Genomic DNA, 19531 nt, shown 5'->3' with positions numbered 1-19531 from the left:
AAATACTTAATGCTCCAAACACAACGCATTCAGTGATTTCATCAGAGCGAACCTACGAAGCACCACTCACAGAAGAACTGCCAGTCGTCATTTCTGTTCGCACAAATCGTAATTTGCATTTTAGCAGTTGGAGAAAATGAAGACCCTTATAAGTATAATAGTAGACACCAATACACAGCATCCAATTAAAGTTAGAACGTCTAATGCATATAATACAAATAATACAAGCGGCCTTAATCATAGTGAAGCACTGGTCATAATAACATGAGAGCGGCTGCCAGACAGGGTCACATTTTTGGGCTCATCCACGACTGGCAAATTAGATTTTCTTCCTTTCGAGTTTAAGGAACTGGAACATAAATAAAAATAAAGAAGACGTCTTCCACAAGGAATGCTGATGAAGAGGATGCAGGGGACTTCCAAGGAGTAATATCCTTCTGCAAGGGGGAGGGGCACCGAAAGCAATAACGCTTAGCTGCCTCCGTAGGAAGAGGAGCTATTGCAAAAAGTATTGTCTTTCAGGGTTCATACGGTCATGGAAAACCTGGAAAAGTCATGAAATGTAAAATGGTTATTTCCACGCCTGGAAAAGTCCTTTAAAAAAATGTAATCCCAAAAGTTTTTTAAAAGTCATGGAAATGTGTTATATTCATATGTTAATTCACGCCGAGTTTGAAATAATTAATGTTTTTATAAGAAAGACGCTCAAAATAAAAGCAGGCATACGCTCTCACACTTGTGGTGCAATTAAAAAATATATATAAATGTGTATTCTTTTAAACAAACTATTGTATCTCATTCATTTGTGTCATTTAAAGGGGACATATTATGAAAATTCCACTTTTCTAGTGCTTCTATACGTTAATTTGGGTATCTGGCATGTCTCCCAACACAAAAACGATGGAAAAAAACAACTCACGCGGCTTGTTGTGGTTCCTCTATGTCAGAAACGATATGCTTGAGTGCGTCAAATGGGATCACCACCAACGTCTACGTAGATTTTGAAGCACGCCCATGTAGGGAGTCTGGCTACATGGCCTTGGACCGCCCCCCACCACAACTTTGCAGGTAAAGTTTATTTGAAAGTTGTGTTCATATTACAGACATGAGTCATCAAATAAGTCATAAGTCATCAAATACAACGATTTAATAAGTAAACAAGGTTTAAACGCTAATTAATGGAGGTAAAAACGTTACCCCCGCCCCTGCTTGGTCACTTACTGTTGTCAGCTAACGCTTTAGTTTACAGATGGAACTTTACTCATGTAGCATTTATATCTAATGTACAAACAAACAAAAAATGTAGAAGTGACATTCAGAAACTTGTTCGGGAGCCTCTTCTTGTTCAGGGTCTGACTCTGGTTCAAAACGATATGGTTGCACGACGCTATCTTCATCTGCAGGCAGCAGCTAGGCGAGCGCATCTCATGGAGGAGGGGGAGGGGGGAGCTGGCTCATTAGCATTTAAAGGAACAGGCACTCAAAACAGGTACATCTGTGGGGAGGTGTTTTTGACAGGGTAAAAAGGGTGCTGTTTGAAATGATTCTTGTGGTATATTGACCAAAATATGTTAAAAACATTTCATTAAGACCCCAAGGAACCATATCAACTTGTGGAAAAATGGGCATACGATGGGTCCTTTAAGGTTTATACTGTGTGCTTTGGAATTCCCATTGTTAGTTTAAATACTAAATGTTTTCATGCATACACCGAGATTTCACAAAACCTTTGGTCATGGAAATTTGGTTTAAAGTCCTCGAAATCCACTGGTCAAAACCCTGTCTTTGAAATAAGTATTTTTTATTGTTTTTATTTAGGAGAGAAACTTCTTTCCAACTTTGCTTTCTTCTACGACTAATACGAGTAGGAGAAGCAACAAGTAGCAGAAGTGGAGCTCGGGGTCAACTCAGGCTCTTCAGTCTTAACACCAGGCTGGTCTGATAGTCTTCAATCTTTGAATATGTTCCCAGATTGATTCACAGCAAGTAAAGGAAACGTGGCTGATTGAACAATTTAGTTCATTTAGATTCCATTTGTTTGCTCTCTAAAGTGTAAGCGCTCACATCGTTCCCCCACTGTGCTCAGGTTAATTGATTGATTGTCTAGACGAGTAATGGTCATGCACTTAAAAAAAGGAAACGACCAGTGCTGATTTAAATTTGATTTTACGATAAAACATTTCAATCCAACCGTGATTAGTTTTGAGAGATCCACTTTGAAGACGACGGGGTTGTTTACAGGTGGATAAACGAAGCCAACATGTTCAGGACACTTGTTTAAGGAACCAGAATTCTGCACAGACGTTCAATACAAGACGGTTGCCGACGACGAACACGATGTCAACACTCTGGAACACTTGAACAAAAAGCCCCACAGGAATCCTTCAAGTAGCAACAACAGCACTAGTGTTGTTCTCATGGTGATGAACCAATAAACATGCCTTTGTTAGACCTTCACCGGCTCGAGCTCTCTCAAGTCCCCACATCCGAGACTTGAGTGTTTGTTCTAAAGCGGCAACATATCAAAAGTTAGGTGATTATAATCATGGTTTTGAAAGTTGTTGTTTTTTTCTTTGTGTATTTTGGAATCATGGTAATTCACACGATCGGACCATGCCTGAAATATCAGTTATTTACCGTCAATTTTCTAAAGTCTAAAGAGGGGGGGGGTGGAGGGACTATAGCGACGGGAGAATGGTGGTGAGAGGTTTCTGGAGTGCATGCTCCAGAAGAAAAGAAGACACAAAAAAAGAAACTGGCCGTTCATGCGGATTCAGAATCCGCTTTATTACCTTCGCATTTTTAATGCGAAGGTAATGTTTTGATCGCCGTGTATTTATTTATTTATTTGTATCGTGTTACTCGCCTAACTCAAAAAGTATTAAACCGAATCGCATGAAATTTGGTGGGATGATTGCTTATTATCCGGGGACCATTTGATTAGATTTTGGGATCGATCGGGTCAAAGGTCAAGGTCATGAAAAGATCAACATCTTCTTTTTACCATAGCACGGTCAATTTGTATCCAATTGGCATGCAACTAATGCCAACATGTTCATAATTCAATGCCCAATCTTGTGATATGCGAAGGTATGCGCTCTGCCGAGTGCCCGTTCTAGTTGGCCATGTATGTGTGAGCATGTTACACCTACGCTCTCGTCATACATTCATGTAATTTACAAATAGGATAAATATGAAAAAGACATTGAAGACAACAGAGTATCAACATGTATGTACAATATACAAACAACAGTGACAACGGATTGGGGAAGTTGGTGCAGAAAGAAATAGTGAATCAGAAAGGGTTTGACGGCTTAAGGAAGCCTCATGAGATATATGTGAACTGATTCCTCTGATCAAGATAAAATAAAGATTATCTATTGACAAATACGTCCAAGTAAATCTACTCATTAAATCACATATGATCAGTTCTCAGAACCCCATCATCTGCCGCTCCATGACGCAGTGAGCTGATGCAAGTCCGATCTGTCGGCCAGATGAAGCCTTCTTGTGGTTGAGGAGTTACAGAACGTTTTTCACTTCAGTGCGTTTGCAACAACAGCAGAAAGGAAGCCGGTGAATGTCCAGGTTTAAATAGTCATATTAAAAAATGTGTCCACAAGCTGCAGTTGATGGGACTTGTGTCAACAGTGTGGCAACTTTATGAAATGCAAGTGTATGAGTATGAAGTTTCCTTTGACTGTCTCTTAAGTAATTGTGCCGTGCCTGGGGGGGAAAACCAAAAGGAAAGTATGCTTTGCTTATTTTGAAAAAATCTGCCACAAAAAATCTGCCCAGGCAGAAATGATTGTGACAAGAAGTTGTAGCGACGCGTCTCGATGAGGTTTAAGAGTAAGCAGCACAGGAACAAAAGTAGTTCTCTGAACATCGGACACTAAATAATGTGCAATATAACTTCTTACTTATCAATATCATTGCCAATATTACTTTTGTGTTAGGCACTGGTACTAATCTTTTGTTGCTGTTAACATTCTCTATTTTTGTAAAGTGTTTTTACCATATTGACTTGATTGTTGTTGCGATTTCATTTTATTTCACTTTTGTTTTTTCTGTTCTTCTTCTGTTGGAATCTTTAATTAATCTCTGGCACAAGAATTTCCTTGGCGACGAAGACATTTAAAGTGAACAAATTGTATGTGAAATCAAGGTTTGACATGCATATTGTGATGAAGCCATGTAACCCCACCCCACATCTTCTTTATCTTTCCATTATAGTATAGTAAGCATGTATCGTAGTTTAAAAAGAAACCTGCAACTACAACAACAACAACACAAAAGTGTCACGTGACTTCTCTGTTGCACGAGTCGCTGTAGCTTCCTGTGCTCAGCCTGAGGAAGAGCGTCAGTTTAATGAGGGATGTCGGGCCGCGGGTTCATGTCTGGCAGTCTGTGGACCTGCCCGCTGATAGCGTGTGAAAAGGCACGGCGCCCTCTGCACAGAGCCCCCCCCCCTCACTCCACCGCTGTAACTGGCTCTACTGAACAACACTTTGTGGCCTTTGCTGTTGTTCGTATTAGCCATTATGATAGCAATAAAAACAACTTTAAGAAAGGCACGGCATGCAGCGACCCGACTGCACTTTTTCTTCCGCCGTCTGAGTTGAACAAAGCGGTGTGTTTAAAAAAAAGAAAAGCCGCTGTAAACTGTGAAGGTTGCACTCGCAAGACCTCCATTTTCCCTCTGGAGCCATGCCAGCACATCTCTGACAGACTGCCAGCGGTTTGTAGCAGATTCACAAACCCGTCCTCTCGTCTCCTCGTTTGACTCCTCTCTCTCCAATGGAAAAAATAATATATTTCCATGTGTGTGTGTGTGTTCTGGCTCCTCTCGCTGCTGCTGGAGCGGCGAAAAAAAGAAAAGAAAAGCGGAACAGAACCGTCTTGCAGGACACGAATAAACTTGTGTAATATAATTTCAGAACATTGTGTCCCAGCAAAAGCAGCGTGTTATGTCATCATATTATATGATAGTCCTGTTGTTTGCCTCCGGCCATTTCCAATCTGTAGTTTTATTTATTTATTTTTCTCTTAATGCAGTGTTTTATTGGTACTAATCTAAAACAAAGCTTCATTTTTGCATTGTGTATTATTATGTGTACTTTATTTTAAAAGTGTCTGCAGTGAACTTTACAAGATGGACCTGTTTGGCAGGATTTGAGTGGCTTGAGTCAGCTGTGTTCGAAAAAAACAACTCGACTTACCTTGAGACTAAATGGAATAAGGCAGATTGCCACGTGAGAAGAAAATGACATTTGTTTCACTTGTTGAAATACATTTACATTTAAGGCTCAAGTAAGACACAAAATGACACGCATAAGGGAATAAATGTATGAAACGATTGATCCATTGAGACACAATGACAGGCAGGAAAAGTCAACTTTTTGAATTCATGTTCTCCATATTTGTCAATCAGCTGATTGTTTTTTCCTTCCTTCCTCCCAGGGGATGTCATATTCAATGCACAGTATCCAAAATTGCCACCAGATTTTATTTTTGGAGAGGATGCTGAGTTTCTCCCTGAACCCTCGGAACTACCGGTGAGTATCTTCCCGCATGTGAGAGTCATTTATTGCAATGGACTTTAAATGTATTCCCACAGCATTTGTTGTGGTTATTTTCCATGTTGACATTAATTTGCCACATTGCACGGTTCTCCTATGTGGTCCGACATGTCAGACAGATGCGTCGAATTGCCGATCAGAACTGCCCCGATCCCACGAGCCGGAGGGAGTTGAAGCAGTGCCACATACACACTTAAGCTGCTTTCCCACTGGTTAAAAATAAAACTCTGGTTCTTGTCTTCAGTGGGAACGGTTACATCAGCATAACATAAAAAAAAACTAATCTAACTAACTTAAACTCACAAAGCCTTCTGGTCGCTTAGCAGCAGCTGATTTGTGATGGGGTTCAGTGTGTGTGTGTGTGCTGGTAGTTCCGTTAGCCGATGAACCAAACACTCCTTACGGAACAATAACATTGAGCCAACTAACTACCAGTGATGTGCGCTACCAACGGTCTGTAGAGCGCCTTGAAACACACTCCATTCAAACTCAAAAACAACGCTATCAATGGCCAGCAGTGTGTGCACCGGTAGTTCCGTTAGCCGTAAGTGATTAGCCACCATCACAAACCATACAAGTGAGGCGCAGAGCCACAGCCGAGAGGTACTCGGCAGTGCTGGTAGTTCCGTTCGTTGTGAGCCAAATAAGTTTCTTTAGCAATTGGCCCAACACATCGGAAAGTCTTGTATCCCGACGGTGTCCCTTGACGCAGAGATGGGCGTCAGAGAAAGACTCTGCTGTGTTATGATCAGGGTTAAGAGTCGTGAGTAAGGAGTCGGCAGCCAGTCAATGACGGTCTGACAGACAATAAAAGAGAAAGCACGAGTTGGAGGTCCTTGAACATTCAGCCATTACTAGGAATTGTGGACAGTCTGCAGTTTACTGCAGCAGAATGCAAGATTACTCGTGGACAGACAATAAGGTACTTACTCACGTGACCGATTTCCTGATCATCCTGGCGGGAATAAAATTATTAACCGTGTGGCTTTCCATTGTTTACCAACCCCGTTTGACTTTGAATGTGACACACTAGAAAAAAATACAGGAAGGCATACATACTCGTCTACTGCCAATAGGAAGACAGTCTCTTGCCTTTTTTAATAGTTTTTTTCGTGGGAAAAGGGTATTTTGTAAAAGCAAACTAGCTACCAAGTGCGTGCACTGTTAGATGGTTAGAAATGTTGCAACAATTGGCTGATGTATTTCATTATGCCATAAAAACCTGTTTTTAGAGATGCACCGATCAGGTTTTTGGTGCCGATCACCGATCACTGAAATCAGTATCTACCGATCACTGAAATCAGTATCTGCCGATCCGATAATACCGATCACGGTGTCGATTGAAGCATTCTATTTATTGTGTAGCATTATTGCCTAGGACTATGAGGAAATACATATATAAAGCAACTCAAACATTAAAGAAATTACCGATTTCTTTAAACATTTAGGACTTTTACTTTGAAAAATGTCCTAATTGATACATTAAAATTGATTGATTGCCAGTGATGGGGATTTCAGATATGTATGGAACACATCTGCATCATTCATTTCCTGGAACTCTTGGGGAAATCTATTTACAGGACTTTTCTTAACATACAAAAGTCTGACTTATTCTTATAAACTCTTCCTTGATACAGTAAAAATGTTTTAATGTCAGCATAATTTAAGCTAAATCTCAGAAACGATCTATAAAGATACAAAATCAGTTCATTGTTTACTTTTATATCTTAGTGTATGATTTGTCGACATCTTATTTTGATAAACGGATGTTGTTTCACGTGGTTCTTTCCGCTAACTTTGCAAAACCGGATGTTGTCACTTAAATCCTTCCGCTAACTTTATCAAAACCCTCGCGCTCCCGATCGAATGTGTTTACCGTCAGCATCAGTCTATAGGGGCAGACATGTGAGAGTCAGCTGAGTTGACCCAGTGATTCAACTCGGGGGACAGAGACGCCGCTCGGTGCGTGAGGATTCCCTCGTGGACCTCTCACTCTGCCGGTCCTCGCCGGGCGCATCGTCTCCATTGCGCCGCGATTGAAACGTCTCTGATAGTTTTTCTCGCAGATGTTATGTCATCTGATGGGCCGTTTTGAGAACGCCGATCAAAACCGATAATGGGAATATCGGCCGATATGGATCGGCGCCGATCAGATCGGTGCATCCCTACCTGTTTTGACTCTTTAGTTATCTGTAAATCTGATCATCTCTTGCGAGCCATGATTCACTGGCAAGCTCGCCTAAACATGATGGCGGGACTGTACGAGTGTGTGTCAGACACGTGTCCAAGAGGACTCGCCAAAGTGCCCGTGCATTGTCTGATTTATGTGCTCACATCATTACTGTGAAGGGTCATAGAAAACAAATGGAGCTTCCCACACCAATATTTTACCCCAGCAATGCCTTTTGCTTATTTGATCATGTCACATGGTACACTAATACCTGGTCTTCAGTTTCAATACGCTTGGTAATTACTTGGCCTCGGTTGAGGTAGTCTGGACTACAACACTGACATGTATGTGAACCAGGATGGCATTACAATCCTCGATAATGACATTAAAGTATTTAGACGTACAGTAAGTAATTGTATGTCTGGTTTGAGAACTGGTTTTCTCTCCTTGATTGCATCAGCGCTGTCTAGTTTCAAAGGGGGTGTGGTTTTAATGTTTGTAAAGTATTACAAGCTGCCACAACACAAAAGAGTGCTAACGACATCACTGTACATTCCTGATAGCGTGTATGCATTTAAAAAAAAATCTCTTCATTTTCAATCTGAAACAATTACCTTAACGGTCAGATCCTGCTCGGGTTATTTAAAAATGTAATTATCTTTTCAACCAGAGGAGTCGACCCCTGATGGCCACTGGAAAGAATCCAAGTTAAAGGGACTTTTGCTCTAAACCAATCAAATAAATAACCTTGTGTCCTGTTGCCACGGAGAATAATATCCATTGGCTGTTATCATATCTGTACAGTGTTGACTCGGGACGGTTATTAGGCCTTAATGGAGATCTGCAGTCTCTTGAGTACTTCCTTGTTTTTAAGTTATCCAGTGCTATTTTTGAAGCCGCCTGGCACGTAGACGCTAAATTCCCCTGCTTGTGTCAGTCTGGGAGAAGAGAGGGGAGTATTGCTCACCGTCTCGCAAAATCCAGCTGTGCACATAAGGGGAAGTACCTCCGCTGAGCTTGCTGTGTTTCGCTGTTCATGTTCTCATAATCCACCTTTGTCCGTCTCTCATCCCGAGATCCTCCCCTCCGACTCACTCCTTTTTTTCCCCCCTGTACATTTTCAGTAAGTACAACCCCTTCCAACTCTTTAAAACGCTCAGTTCCCAGCAAGTCTTTAATTCCCCCCCATATCCCCTGGGAAATGTTTACCATCAGCACTGGCATTGTAAATTTACAAAGAATCCGTTTTTATAACAAAGGGACCAAGTATATTTGTACAATGATTCTGCTTTATAATGGCAATAAGAAAATGTGTGCGTGCTACAGGTGATGAAAATAGATAAAATCCCTGGGAAGTAAGTCCACTTCACTTCTGGGCCTCACCAGCGATACGCTTCTCCGCTTTACTTTCCAGCGGGGGTAAACATGAGGCTAATTTTAGGTCCTCTGTCAGTGGCTGGTTGGATTATTGATGTCTCAGCAACTCACAGCTCTTGTTTACAGCCGGCCGAGGGTATCATTAGCTGCTCTGTTTGGCCTCGTTGTTTTGCCCCGCTGTCACCGGGACTCCAGTAGGTTAGTTATCCGCGCTTCTGTTTAGACAGGGAAATGTAAGAAATGACAGGACTTCAACACGATACGGCTAACACCCCACGGTCTGGGGTCCATATTGGAAATGTTATTCCCAAAGTTTTAATTTCCAGCGCAGTGTTTGGGTTTGAGCGAGATCAAAGCTGTTTGCATGTTCTCCTATTTAGACTGTTCTTATTTGCAAGCTGTGTCAACATTTATTTTCTAAGGGAAAGCCAAACTACAAAAATGAAACGGTTATCTGGGTTGGGTGAAGCGTGAGCCATGGTCAGAAAGGAGGAGGATGAGGAGGAGGAGGAGGGTCTTATTGTCAAAACCAGCATTTTTTTCTTTCATAAAAACATTTTTGCTTTGCCATATTTTTTGTGTGCTATCTGAGAGATAAAAAAATGTCGTACAGCGTTCAGATGCAATTTTTTGTACATTTCAATTATACACTGTAAAAAAATAAATACACCTGACGAATATGTTCTTTTGGGAGTGATATGCCACTCTGTATACTGTGGAGTTGATTCAGTTTATTTTGTATAGCCCAATACCACAAATTACGAATTAGCCTCAGAGGGCTTTACGATCTGTACACATACGACATCCCTGACCTTTGACCTCACATCGGATCAAGAAAAACTCCCAAGAATAGAAAAAACCCTTTCTGACCAACAGAGTAACGAGTCCAACGGTCAGTAGCTCGTGTCGAGCTGAGTACTGACCACCGGCCGGGGCGAGCAGATGATGAAAAATACACGGATGCTTTTAAATGATATCGCATTATCAAAATCTCCAGCAGCGGCTTGATCTGTCAGTTTAGGCTGAGCTGCCGGGGTAATCGATTGAGAGGATATCCGGTTATCTTCAGCTTTAATTACTACAGATACCAGCAGTTTGATTTAATTAGCATGCCTGGGAAACTGAACTAATTCTAAATATAAGAAGACTTTTGAATAATGATTTGAGTAATGAAATAGTTTTGTGTATCCCATTAGTTTAGTTATCAGTCAATATGAACTACAGGACTCTGTTACCTGTTGTGTGTGTGTGTGTGTGTGTGTGTGTGTGTGTGTGTGTGTGTGTGTGTGTGTGTGTGTGTGTGTGTGTGTGTGTGTGTGTGTGTGTGTGTGTGTGTGTGTGTGTGTGTGCGTGTGCGTGTGTGCGTGTGTGCGTGTACAAGTAGCCAGTTTACAGGCACCCTGTTCTTGTTATCCACACCCAATGTTGTGATTCCAACACTAATATTACATATATGTCTGAGATAATGTCTAATATCGATTATTTTGCCTCAAACCAAGAACATTCAATTAGTGCTGCAACTAACGATTATTTTGATAATCGGTTCATTATTTTTTCGATTAATCGGATTAAAAAAACAAAATAATTTTCAACCCTTTATTCAAAACAGGGTCCGTACGGTCATGGAAAACCTGGAAACGTTATGGAATTTTTAAATGGCTATTAGCAACCCTAGAAAAGTAATTTTAAAAAATAAAATCCCAAAATATTTGGGAAAGTAATGCAAATGTGTTATATTCAAATGTTAATTTACACAGAATATATACGGTATGCTTTGGAATTCTCATTGTTAGTTTAAATACTACATCTTCTCACTTTGTCATGTATAGACAGTTTTCACAAAATGTTTAATCATGGAAATTTGGTTTAAAGTCATGGAAAGGTCCTGGAGATCCACTGGTCAGCATGTGTATGAACCCTGTTCACTGGTCAGCAGTATGAACCTGTTCACTGGTCAGCATGTGGATGAACAATGTCACAAACAAACTGACAGCGCTTTACTCTCCTGAGTTGGCTATTTATGGGTTAAATGCCTCATACGGTGAGGGGCGGGGCTTATCTCCGTTGCCTTTCTCCGTGGAAAAATATTTTCCGCCATACACCACGGAATAAATAACCATGTTTTCTACGTTATACTGCTTGTGGAAATGCCACACACGTCGTAACATGTAGCGCCCTGGTGTCTGGGTTCATAACGTCACCCGGAGGCGCACTCAGCTCCGTGAATGTCTCCGACGACGTGAATGACTTCCGCTTCCAGCGCCACGTGAGCAGCAGCAGCCAATTAGATTCATCAACAGAGGAGCAGCTCAGCGCTGATTGGCTCTCACAACGCAGCGTTCCGTCTGTGCTCTCTCTCCGCTCCGCTCTGGTTTCTCCTGCGCGGCTTTGCTCTCAACTCAACTTTTATTATAATCCGCGACTTATTGAGCGCCGTAATAATCGCGCGACACAACGAATCGATAATGAAATTCGTTGCCAACTATTTTAATAATCGATTTTGGACATTGTTGGGCTGTCTTGGCTGACACGCCTCTTCAATGTCGCATGGGGGTCAGGAACAGTGCCCTTGGACTGGCAGACCGGGGTGGTGGTTCCCATTTTCAAAAAGGGGGACTGGAGAGTGTGCTCGAACTATAGTGGAATCACACTTCTCAGCCTCCCTGGGAAAGTTTATGCCAGGGTACTGGAAAGGAGGCTCCGACCGCTGGTCGAACCTCGGATTCTAGACCAGCAGTGCGGATTCCGTCCCGGTTGTGGAACTGTGGACCAGCTCTTCACCCTCGCAAGGGTCCTCGAGGGGTCCTGGGAGTTTGCCCAACCAGTCTTCATGTGTTTTCTGGACTTGGAGAAGGCTTTCGACCGGGTCCCTCGGGAATTGTTGTGGGGGGTGCTGCGGGGGTATGGGGTTCCGGACCCGTTGCTACGGGCTATCCGGTCTCTGTACGCCTGCAGTAGGAGCTGTGTTCGCATCCTCGGCATTAAGTCAGACACGTTCCCGGTGGGTGTTGGTCTCCGCCATGGCTGCCCTTTATCACCGGTCCTGTTTGTGATTTTCATGGACAGGATATCTAGGCGCAGCCTAGGGGTTGAGCAGGTCAGGTTTGGGGTCTTGGGATCGCCTCTCTTCTGTTTGCAGATGATGTGGTCCTGTTAGCATCCTCAGACCATGACCTCCAAGGAAAGGAAAAGCAGTGTCAGCATGAGTGCAGAAAAGCACACTGTACACACACCAAAACAAATAAAAATTTACAAATTATTACAGTGTGTGTGTGGTGTGTGTGTATGTGTGGTGTGTGTGGTGTGTGTGTGGTGTTGGGTGGGGGTGGTTGGGGGTGGAGTGAGGTCATAACTGGATGGCCTGATGGCCTCCTGAAAGCCTGAGGAAAGAGTCTGCTCTCTCTTTTCAGCGGAGCTGCCTGCGTGCTGGGCGCCCGCCTGAGCTGACACAGGGCAGTTGTTGGTGTGATCATGATCCTCTCTTGATGGTCCTGCTCCCTCTGGGTCTGGCTATCTGTCCTGTGTGGGGTGGGTGGTCAGAGTGGCTCGCTAGCGCCTCGCACTACTCTTCTGCAGAGCCTTCCTGTCCTGAGCCAAACAGTTCTGTGATGCTTCTGTGATCAGGCCTGCCAGAGCTCCTCAGAGCTCCAGCAGAAGGACTGAAGGATCCTTGGAAAATCCTAAATTTCAGCTAAATTTCAGCTGTAGAGGCGCTGCTCTGCCTTGCCTCACCAGAGTGTCTGTGTTTGCTTGTCAACCGATGATTTCCTCCTTGTGGTGTCCCACCCAGGTATTTATACACCCTCACCCCCTCCACAGTAGTCAAGTCCTTGTGCCAGTAGTGGTTCCTGTGTTGTCCCCTCCTGCTCCTTCACAATCAGCTCCTTAGTTTGGTTTGGTGACATGATGAGCTGTGATCAGTCCTGGCACCAGGTAGCACAGCAACTCTCTTCCTAGGAGAGGCGGCCCACCACCATGTCGTCCACCACCACTGCCACATCTGTGTTCTTGATGATGATTGATGCTGCTGGCACACAGGGACACCACACAGTGTGTACAGGGGGGGGGTGGGGAGGGGCTGAGGGGCTGGGGGAGGTGGGAGGCAGGGGATTTGAGGTGGGGTGTCTGTCCACCTGTCCACCTGGCCTGCTGTGGCCTGGCGGTCAGGTCCCAGCACAGGTAGTGTTCAGGGGTGTTCAGTCAGTCAGTCGTCAGTGGAGGACTATGCTGGACTTGAAAGCTGAAATATAAAACTCTAATCAGTCTCTCCCCCTCTGGCTGTCCAGATGAGAGAGAGAGTGTGTGTGGCAGTGTGGAGACAGCATCATCCGTGGATGATCTGTTTGAGTATAAGCAACCGCAGCAGCGGGTGGAGGGAGGGAGGAAGGAAGGTTGTAGTCCTTCAGCCTCTCAGCATCATGAGACATGTGGTGAGGAGCCGGCCACGGGCCTGTATCATGATCATTCATTGGGCTGGAGGGGAATGGGCACAGGACATGAGGGACATCGGTGGATCTCACCACGGACGGACTCAGCCAGGGAGAGGTTGAATATTGTGGTGAACACTGAGCTTAGAGCTACACACAGGCCCCAGATATGCCATCTGGCCATCTGACCAGAAGCTTCCTGGTGTTCCTCCTCAACTCCTCTCCCCCCCTCCTCACTCTCGGGTCACAGAGAGTGTGTGTTCATCCAGCGGGACTCAACACACCTCGGCTTAACGGTGTTTGTTGTTGTTAGCCGGCGAGCTAGCGCTGTTGTTGCTAGCCTCAAACCGTGCATAAAATGAGTTCAGGTCGTCCGCTAGCACTCACTGGGGCGTTTTGTTGCCGAGTGTGAAGCGGCAGGGATGAGAGTCAGCACCGTCAAATCTGAGGCCATGGTGCTCTGCTGGAAACCGGTGGATTGCTCCCTCCAGGTGGGGACAGAGTGCCTGCCCCAAGCGAAGGAGTTCAAGTATCTCGGGGTCTTGTTCACGAGTGAGGGTAAGATGGAGCGGGAGATCGACAGGCGGATCGGTGCAGCTGCAGCAGTAAAACAGGTGCTGTACCGGTCTGTCTTGGTGAAGAGAGAGCTGAGCCGAAAGGCAAAGCTCTCAATTTACTGGTCGGTCTACGTTCCAATCCTCACCTATGGTCACGAACTTTGGGTAGTGACCGAAAGAACGAGGTCGCGAATACAAGCGGCCGAAATGAGTTTCCTCCGTATGGTGGCCGGGCTCAGCCTTAGAGATAGGGTAAGGAGCTCGGACATCAGGAGGGAACTTGGAGTCGAGCCGCTGCTCCTTCGCATCGAAAGGAGTCAGCTGAGGTGGTTCGGGCATCTGATTCGGATGCCTCCTGGACGCCTCCCGTTAGAGGTTTTCCAGGCACGTCCTACTGGGAGGAGACCCCGGGAAGACCCAGGACACGCTGGAGGGATTACATCTCCCGGCTGGCCTGGGAACGCCTCGGGATCCCCCAGAATGAGCTGGAAAGTGTCGCGGGCGAGAGGGAAGTCTGGGTCAACCTGCTGGGTCTGCTGCCCCCGCGACCCGACCCCGGAATAAGTGGATGAGAATGGATGGATGGATTTTTATCGATTTTATCGATTCGTTGTTGCAGCCCTACATTCAATACTACAGCAACAATATAACCCTCAAAGCTTCACGATGAAGCGACTATTATGAAAAGCCCCGTAAACGTCTCAACCACAATGCACGAGTAGGGAAGAGAGTTGTCGTACCCTGGCTGGATGACGCGAGCGGTCACATGTCCCTCAAATAAACCTTTTTATTGGTGAACAGTTCCATGAGCCGTGGAATATGAGCAAAGTCTGCCACAAACTTATTGAGGTTCACTGTTGCATTGTTGCTCGGGGGCAAGGGTTCACCGGTGAGTGCAAATGCAGGCCAAATGGCATCCAGATCGTGGCTAATTAGCCGCTACCCCCCCCCCCCCCCCCCCCAGAGTGTTTTGATACACAGACTGGAAGACTTGTTATTAACTGGCCCGCTCATCTCAACTCTCGCCCGAGTTGGATGAATCGTGGAAACGGCATCTGCGGGTCTCATGGATTCATTTTGGTTAGAGAAGAGAGCTATTGTTCCGTCTTTTTTTTTTTTACGTGGAAAGAAATCTTGAATTGGAACTTGAAATCATTACTTAACCACACTGACACATTTATAGCCGTCTAACCTAAAGATGTAATTGGTTCCAGTCGGTAGTTAAAAGGCGGCGTGTGAGGGATTACTTAACTTTGGTGAAGATGTAGAGACTGTAAAATTTTAAATAGTATAGAACATGCAATGTTGAATTTTACCATGGGAACTGAATCAGTGATGTCGGACTGGCCTCGGCTTAGTGCGGGGTCGCTATACGTACAAGTGTGTGTCCAACTCGGTTTCCCACCGTCTAACCCAACAGCCCTTCATTCCTATTCCTTCTGAATATGCCCGGAAACTAGCTTGCACTAACTGTCGTCCACCCTTGTCGAAAGGGAAAGGAGTTTTTACCTCTTGCCAACGGCCGCCAATGAAACTGTGGCAGAAAGCCTGCCCATTAGGGGGCGTGGTCTCAATTTAAATGTTGATGTGATGTCTTGATGATGCTTTTTGATCAGCTGAGTCGCGAAGTAGAATCGGTAGAAACAATAGGAACAGTGCTCCAGTCTGTAGTCTGGTGGTGTGATATGTGTTCTAATGTCTTAAATAGCGTGGGGGTGAAACATGTCAGGACTAGAAGGGCCCTCGGGGAGCGTAGCCGTTCGCCAAGGTCATGCCCCGTCTCGCAAAGTTAACACAAGTTGAAAGCACAGTGTGTATCTGCCCCGTATTTCCGATCCATTCCCAAGTTAAACCGGTTTGTCCTCGGCCCATGCTGCACCTTTACACCTTCATTAAAAAAACTGTTGTTTTTCTGTCTTCCTGCTGAGAAAAATTACCAAAAAAACAACAACAAACGGTTTCTATTGGCCGGCTGTACATCTGCATGGTCAACTGGTTCAAAGGGTCTTCACTTGCTGGTGCAGAACGGAGATAACAGGAAACGGGAACAATGTATGCTTGAAGTCGAGTGTGGGTTTCATTATAGTTCATTGAGAGACCGATATCCATGTGGCAGATGTTTAATGTGGCCGCATTGTGTGGCTCTTACCAAAACTGTAGTTGTTTCCCCCGACCTAGAAAGGGATTGCGTCGTGGGTTTCAGACACTGTTTGACAACTTGACGAGCACTTTGGCCGATGTATTGGAGAGGTTAAGAAATCTGATTTTAAAAACCAAAATATTTAAACACCTAACAAACAAATCTTGATTCAGATATCTTGGTTGTTTTGTCTCTTTTGATTGTGACCCAGCAGAACACTTGTCAGCTCTCTGAAGGTAAAACTGTATAATCTTAATGACTTTAAACCTAGTTTGACTAATATTGGCCTGACATAAATCCCAACTTTACAGATGTTTTTGTGGGAACTGATGGACTGATCTATTTCCACATTCCCCCCACATTGCAGTCAGTACACCCGGCTTATTGTGACCAAAGCCCAGTGGAGAGGAGTTTGGCAACATGTGTGTTCACCAGGCAGAGTGACAGGAATACAACCCACGAGTTGCTGGGAAAAGTGATCAGGGAGGAGGAAATGACCACGACGGTGACCGGAAAGGAGGAAGAGGAAAGAGCAGTCCTCCTGTAATCTCGAAAGTAGAATGTGTATGTTGCATAACATGGTCATTTCCTTTCTTCCCAAATTCAGTAAATCCTGTTTTCTACTACTTCGTCTATAATATATATATATTTTAATACATGCAAAGCATTTTCAACAGAAGGAGTCATTTAACAGACTATATTGCTTCTTGTAGATGTAGCCAGGACACATAAAGGCCAGAGGACGCCAAGTACAATCCTTCTCAGTATAGTAACTATGCCTTTTTCACTCGCCTAAAACTATGATGTGTCTGCCGCTCTGGCCCCTTCTTTGTGCGTAATGTATCATTTGTCTGGCCTCGACTCGTCCGGTGATGCGTGCTGGCGCTAGACATTGAGGGAGTTCCCCAGTGTTCAGCATCTTTACCTTCGCAATGAAAATGCGGAAGGTTATGTTTGATCGCCGTGTATTTTTTAATTTATTTATTTGTATGCGTGTTACTCGCATAACTCAAAAATGATTAAACCGAATCGCATGAAATTTGGTGGGATGATTGGTTATTATCCGGGGACCATTTGATTCGTTTTTGGGATCGATCGGGTCAAAGGTCAAGATCATGAAAAGGTCAAACTCTTCTTGAATCGCATGCAATTTGGTGGGATGATTGGTTCTTATCCGGGGACCATTTGATTAGATTTTGGAATCAATCGGGTCAAAGGTCAAGGTCACGAAAAGGTCAAAATCTTCTTTTTACCATAGCACGGTCAATTTTTATCCAATTGGCATGCAACTAATGCCAACATGTTCACAATTCAATGACCAATCTTGTGATATGCGAAGGTATGCGCTCTACCGAGTGCCCATTCTAGTTCTGTGTGTAGATACAGCATCAACATTTCAATTCAGTTTACTCCATAACATGCGTCCCCGTATCCTTACTCCAGGACTTTGCCTTGTTGAATAGGAGCAGCCTCGGTCTTGTGTGGATTTGTTGTTGTTTGGCCCAATTGGACACGCCATTAATTGACAACATTTAGACTTTAATTAATTAAGTAAATAAACTATTACATCACCATTACTTGATTAGAAATGTGTACATTTACACACATTCTCAACTAGACAGGTGGACTCAGGTGGACCCCGTGGGGTGCAGATCTCTGCCTGCTGTGTCTGCTATATTGTGTGATTGAATCTATACAACCCACAAAATTATTTAACCCCCCCAGACACCAATATGGCGTCGTGAAACCAAAGGATTCAAACTCCTAAGCAAGCAGCAATGTAATTCAGGTAAATGACTCAAAGGTCATCGAAGGAGACGCTACGCTGCCCTCGCGGCAGCGTCTGAATGGCGGCGGTGGCCTCAGCAGTCTGCGCCTTGGTGGTTCCGTTAGCCGTCAAACGCAGCATCCAAAACGATAATCCGCTAGGATTCGGCAATCCACTTAGCCGTGTTGCCACCAGTGATCCCGACCGGCCGATGGTCAGTTAAGAGTTGCGAGTGACGAATCAGCAGGCGGTCAATGGCCGCATACAACGGGTACTGAGAAGTGTTTTTAGAATGTGAGTCATCGCAACCGCGAGCGATCCTTGAGCGTGAAGCCACAACCGGCCGCCCAAAATCTGATGCTGTTGGCTGTAGCAGAATGCCCGACTGGCCGTGGACAGACACGGAGGTGGGGCAAATGGTAATGACACGTGTTGCTATCTACGGTCTTCATGAAAATCCAGTTGCCCATTCAATTTCCTAACCAAGAGCCAATTTGAGAATTAGGCTATTTTAGTGTATATTAGAGTATATTAAACAAGTGCAAAGCCTTCTTGTGTTTCTGGAGTTATACTTCTTGTCAGGCCGGGATTCCAATCAGGACTCAAATGCTGAGGCGTCTGTGAGCAGAGTTTAATAATTCAAACAAAAACTCTCCTAAGAGGTGGAGGCTAAACAAGGTACTCAGAAATAAAAAGCTGGACTATGAAAACTACAACAAAAATCGCTCTTTCGAGGTTGGTACTCAGTTTACAAAAAAGGCTTGGCGGCTATGAACGTGGCTTTGGTTAACAACCATGAGACGAAACACTTTGGCACAAGACAGAGGGAAGACGCAGACTATAAGCACATGAGGGTAATGGGGAACAGGTGGAAACAATCAGGGATCAGGGGAGACAATCAGACCGGTGACACATGAGGAAGGGCAAGTGACCTGAAACGAGAGGAGAGTTAGACTTCAAAATAAAACAGGAAGTTACGAGACAAAAACCCAAGACAAGCTTCACCACGGTGTGACACTTCTGAACGACTCACACTTTACCTGCTTTATGTTCATCTTGGTTAGTATAACCACGATGTATGATACACATAAATAATGTATAAGATAATGTATAAGATACACTAAAGTATCTAATAATAATATACACAATCTAATCTAATTAATCTAATCTAATAATAAGATAAAAGAATGTATAAGAAACACTTTAACCTGCTGGAAATTCACTGGTCACTGCCTTGTGTATATATTGTTTCCTCTGTATATTTAGGATTGTTATTGTGTTTTATTTGTTATTAATGCTCTGATATGTACCCGCTGCTGTGATCCTGAAATTTCCCCACTTTGGGACGAATAAAGGAATATTTTATCTAATCTAATCTATAAAAGGCTGTTTTGATTGTGATCAGTGTATCAGTGTATATTGTTATTTCGCCCCTTTAATTGAGTTAATTACAGTTTAAAAGTCGTCTCTCCATCGGACTGCCATACTCGTTGGTTCCTCGTCCTGCTCT

At 44.1% G+C, this 19531-nt stretch overlaps 1 protein-coding gene across 3 annotated transcripts in view; it reads left to right on the top strand.

Moving 5' to 3' along the window:
* Window positions 1-19531, top strand: part of babam2 (BRISC and BRCA1 A complex member 2) — a 92987-nt gene that overhangs the window by 4226 nt on the left and 69230 nt on the right. For all 3 annotated transcript variants that reach the window (XM_056426318.1, XM_056426320.1, XM_056426321.1), the window contains exon 4: window positions 5464-5558. In XM_056426318.1, coding sequence (XP_056282293.1) covers window positions 5464-5558 — 95 coding nt within the window. The remainder of the gene's footprint in view (window positions 1-5463; window positions 5559-19531) is intronic.

The sequence above is a fragment of the Pseudoliparis swirei genome, chromosome 11 (assembly GCF_029220125.1).
Source record: "Pseudoliparis swirei isolate HS2019 ecotype Mariana Trench chromosome 11, NWPU_hadal_v1, whole genome shotgun sequence".
Taxonomy (NCBI): domain Eukaryota; kingdom Metazoa; phylum Chordata; class Actinopteri; order Perciformes; family Liparidae; genus Pseudoliparis; species Pseudoliparis swirei.
The sequence above is the reverse complement of the archived record's forward strand: the minus strand, read 5'-3'. Positions and strand labels throughout refer to the sequence as shown.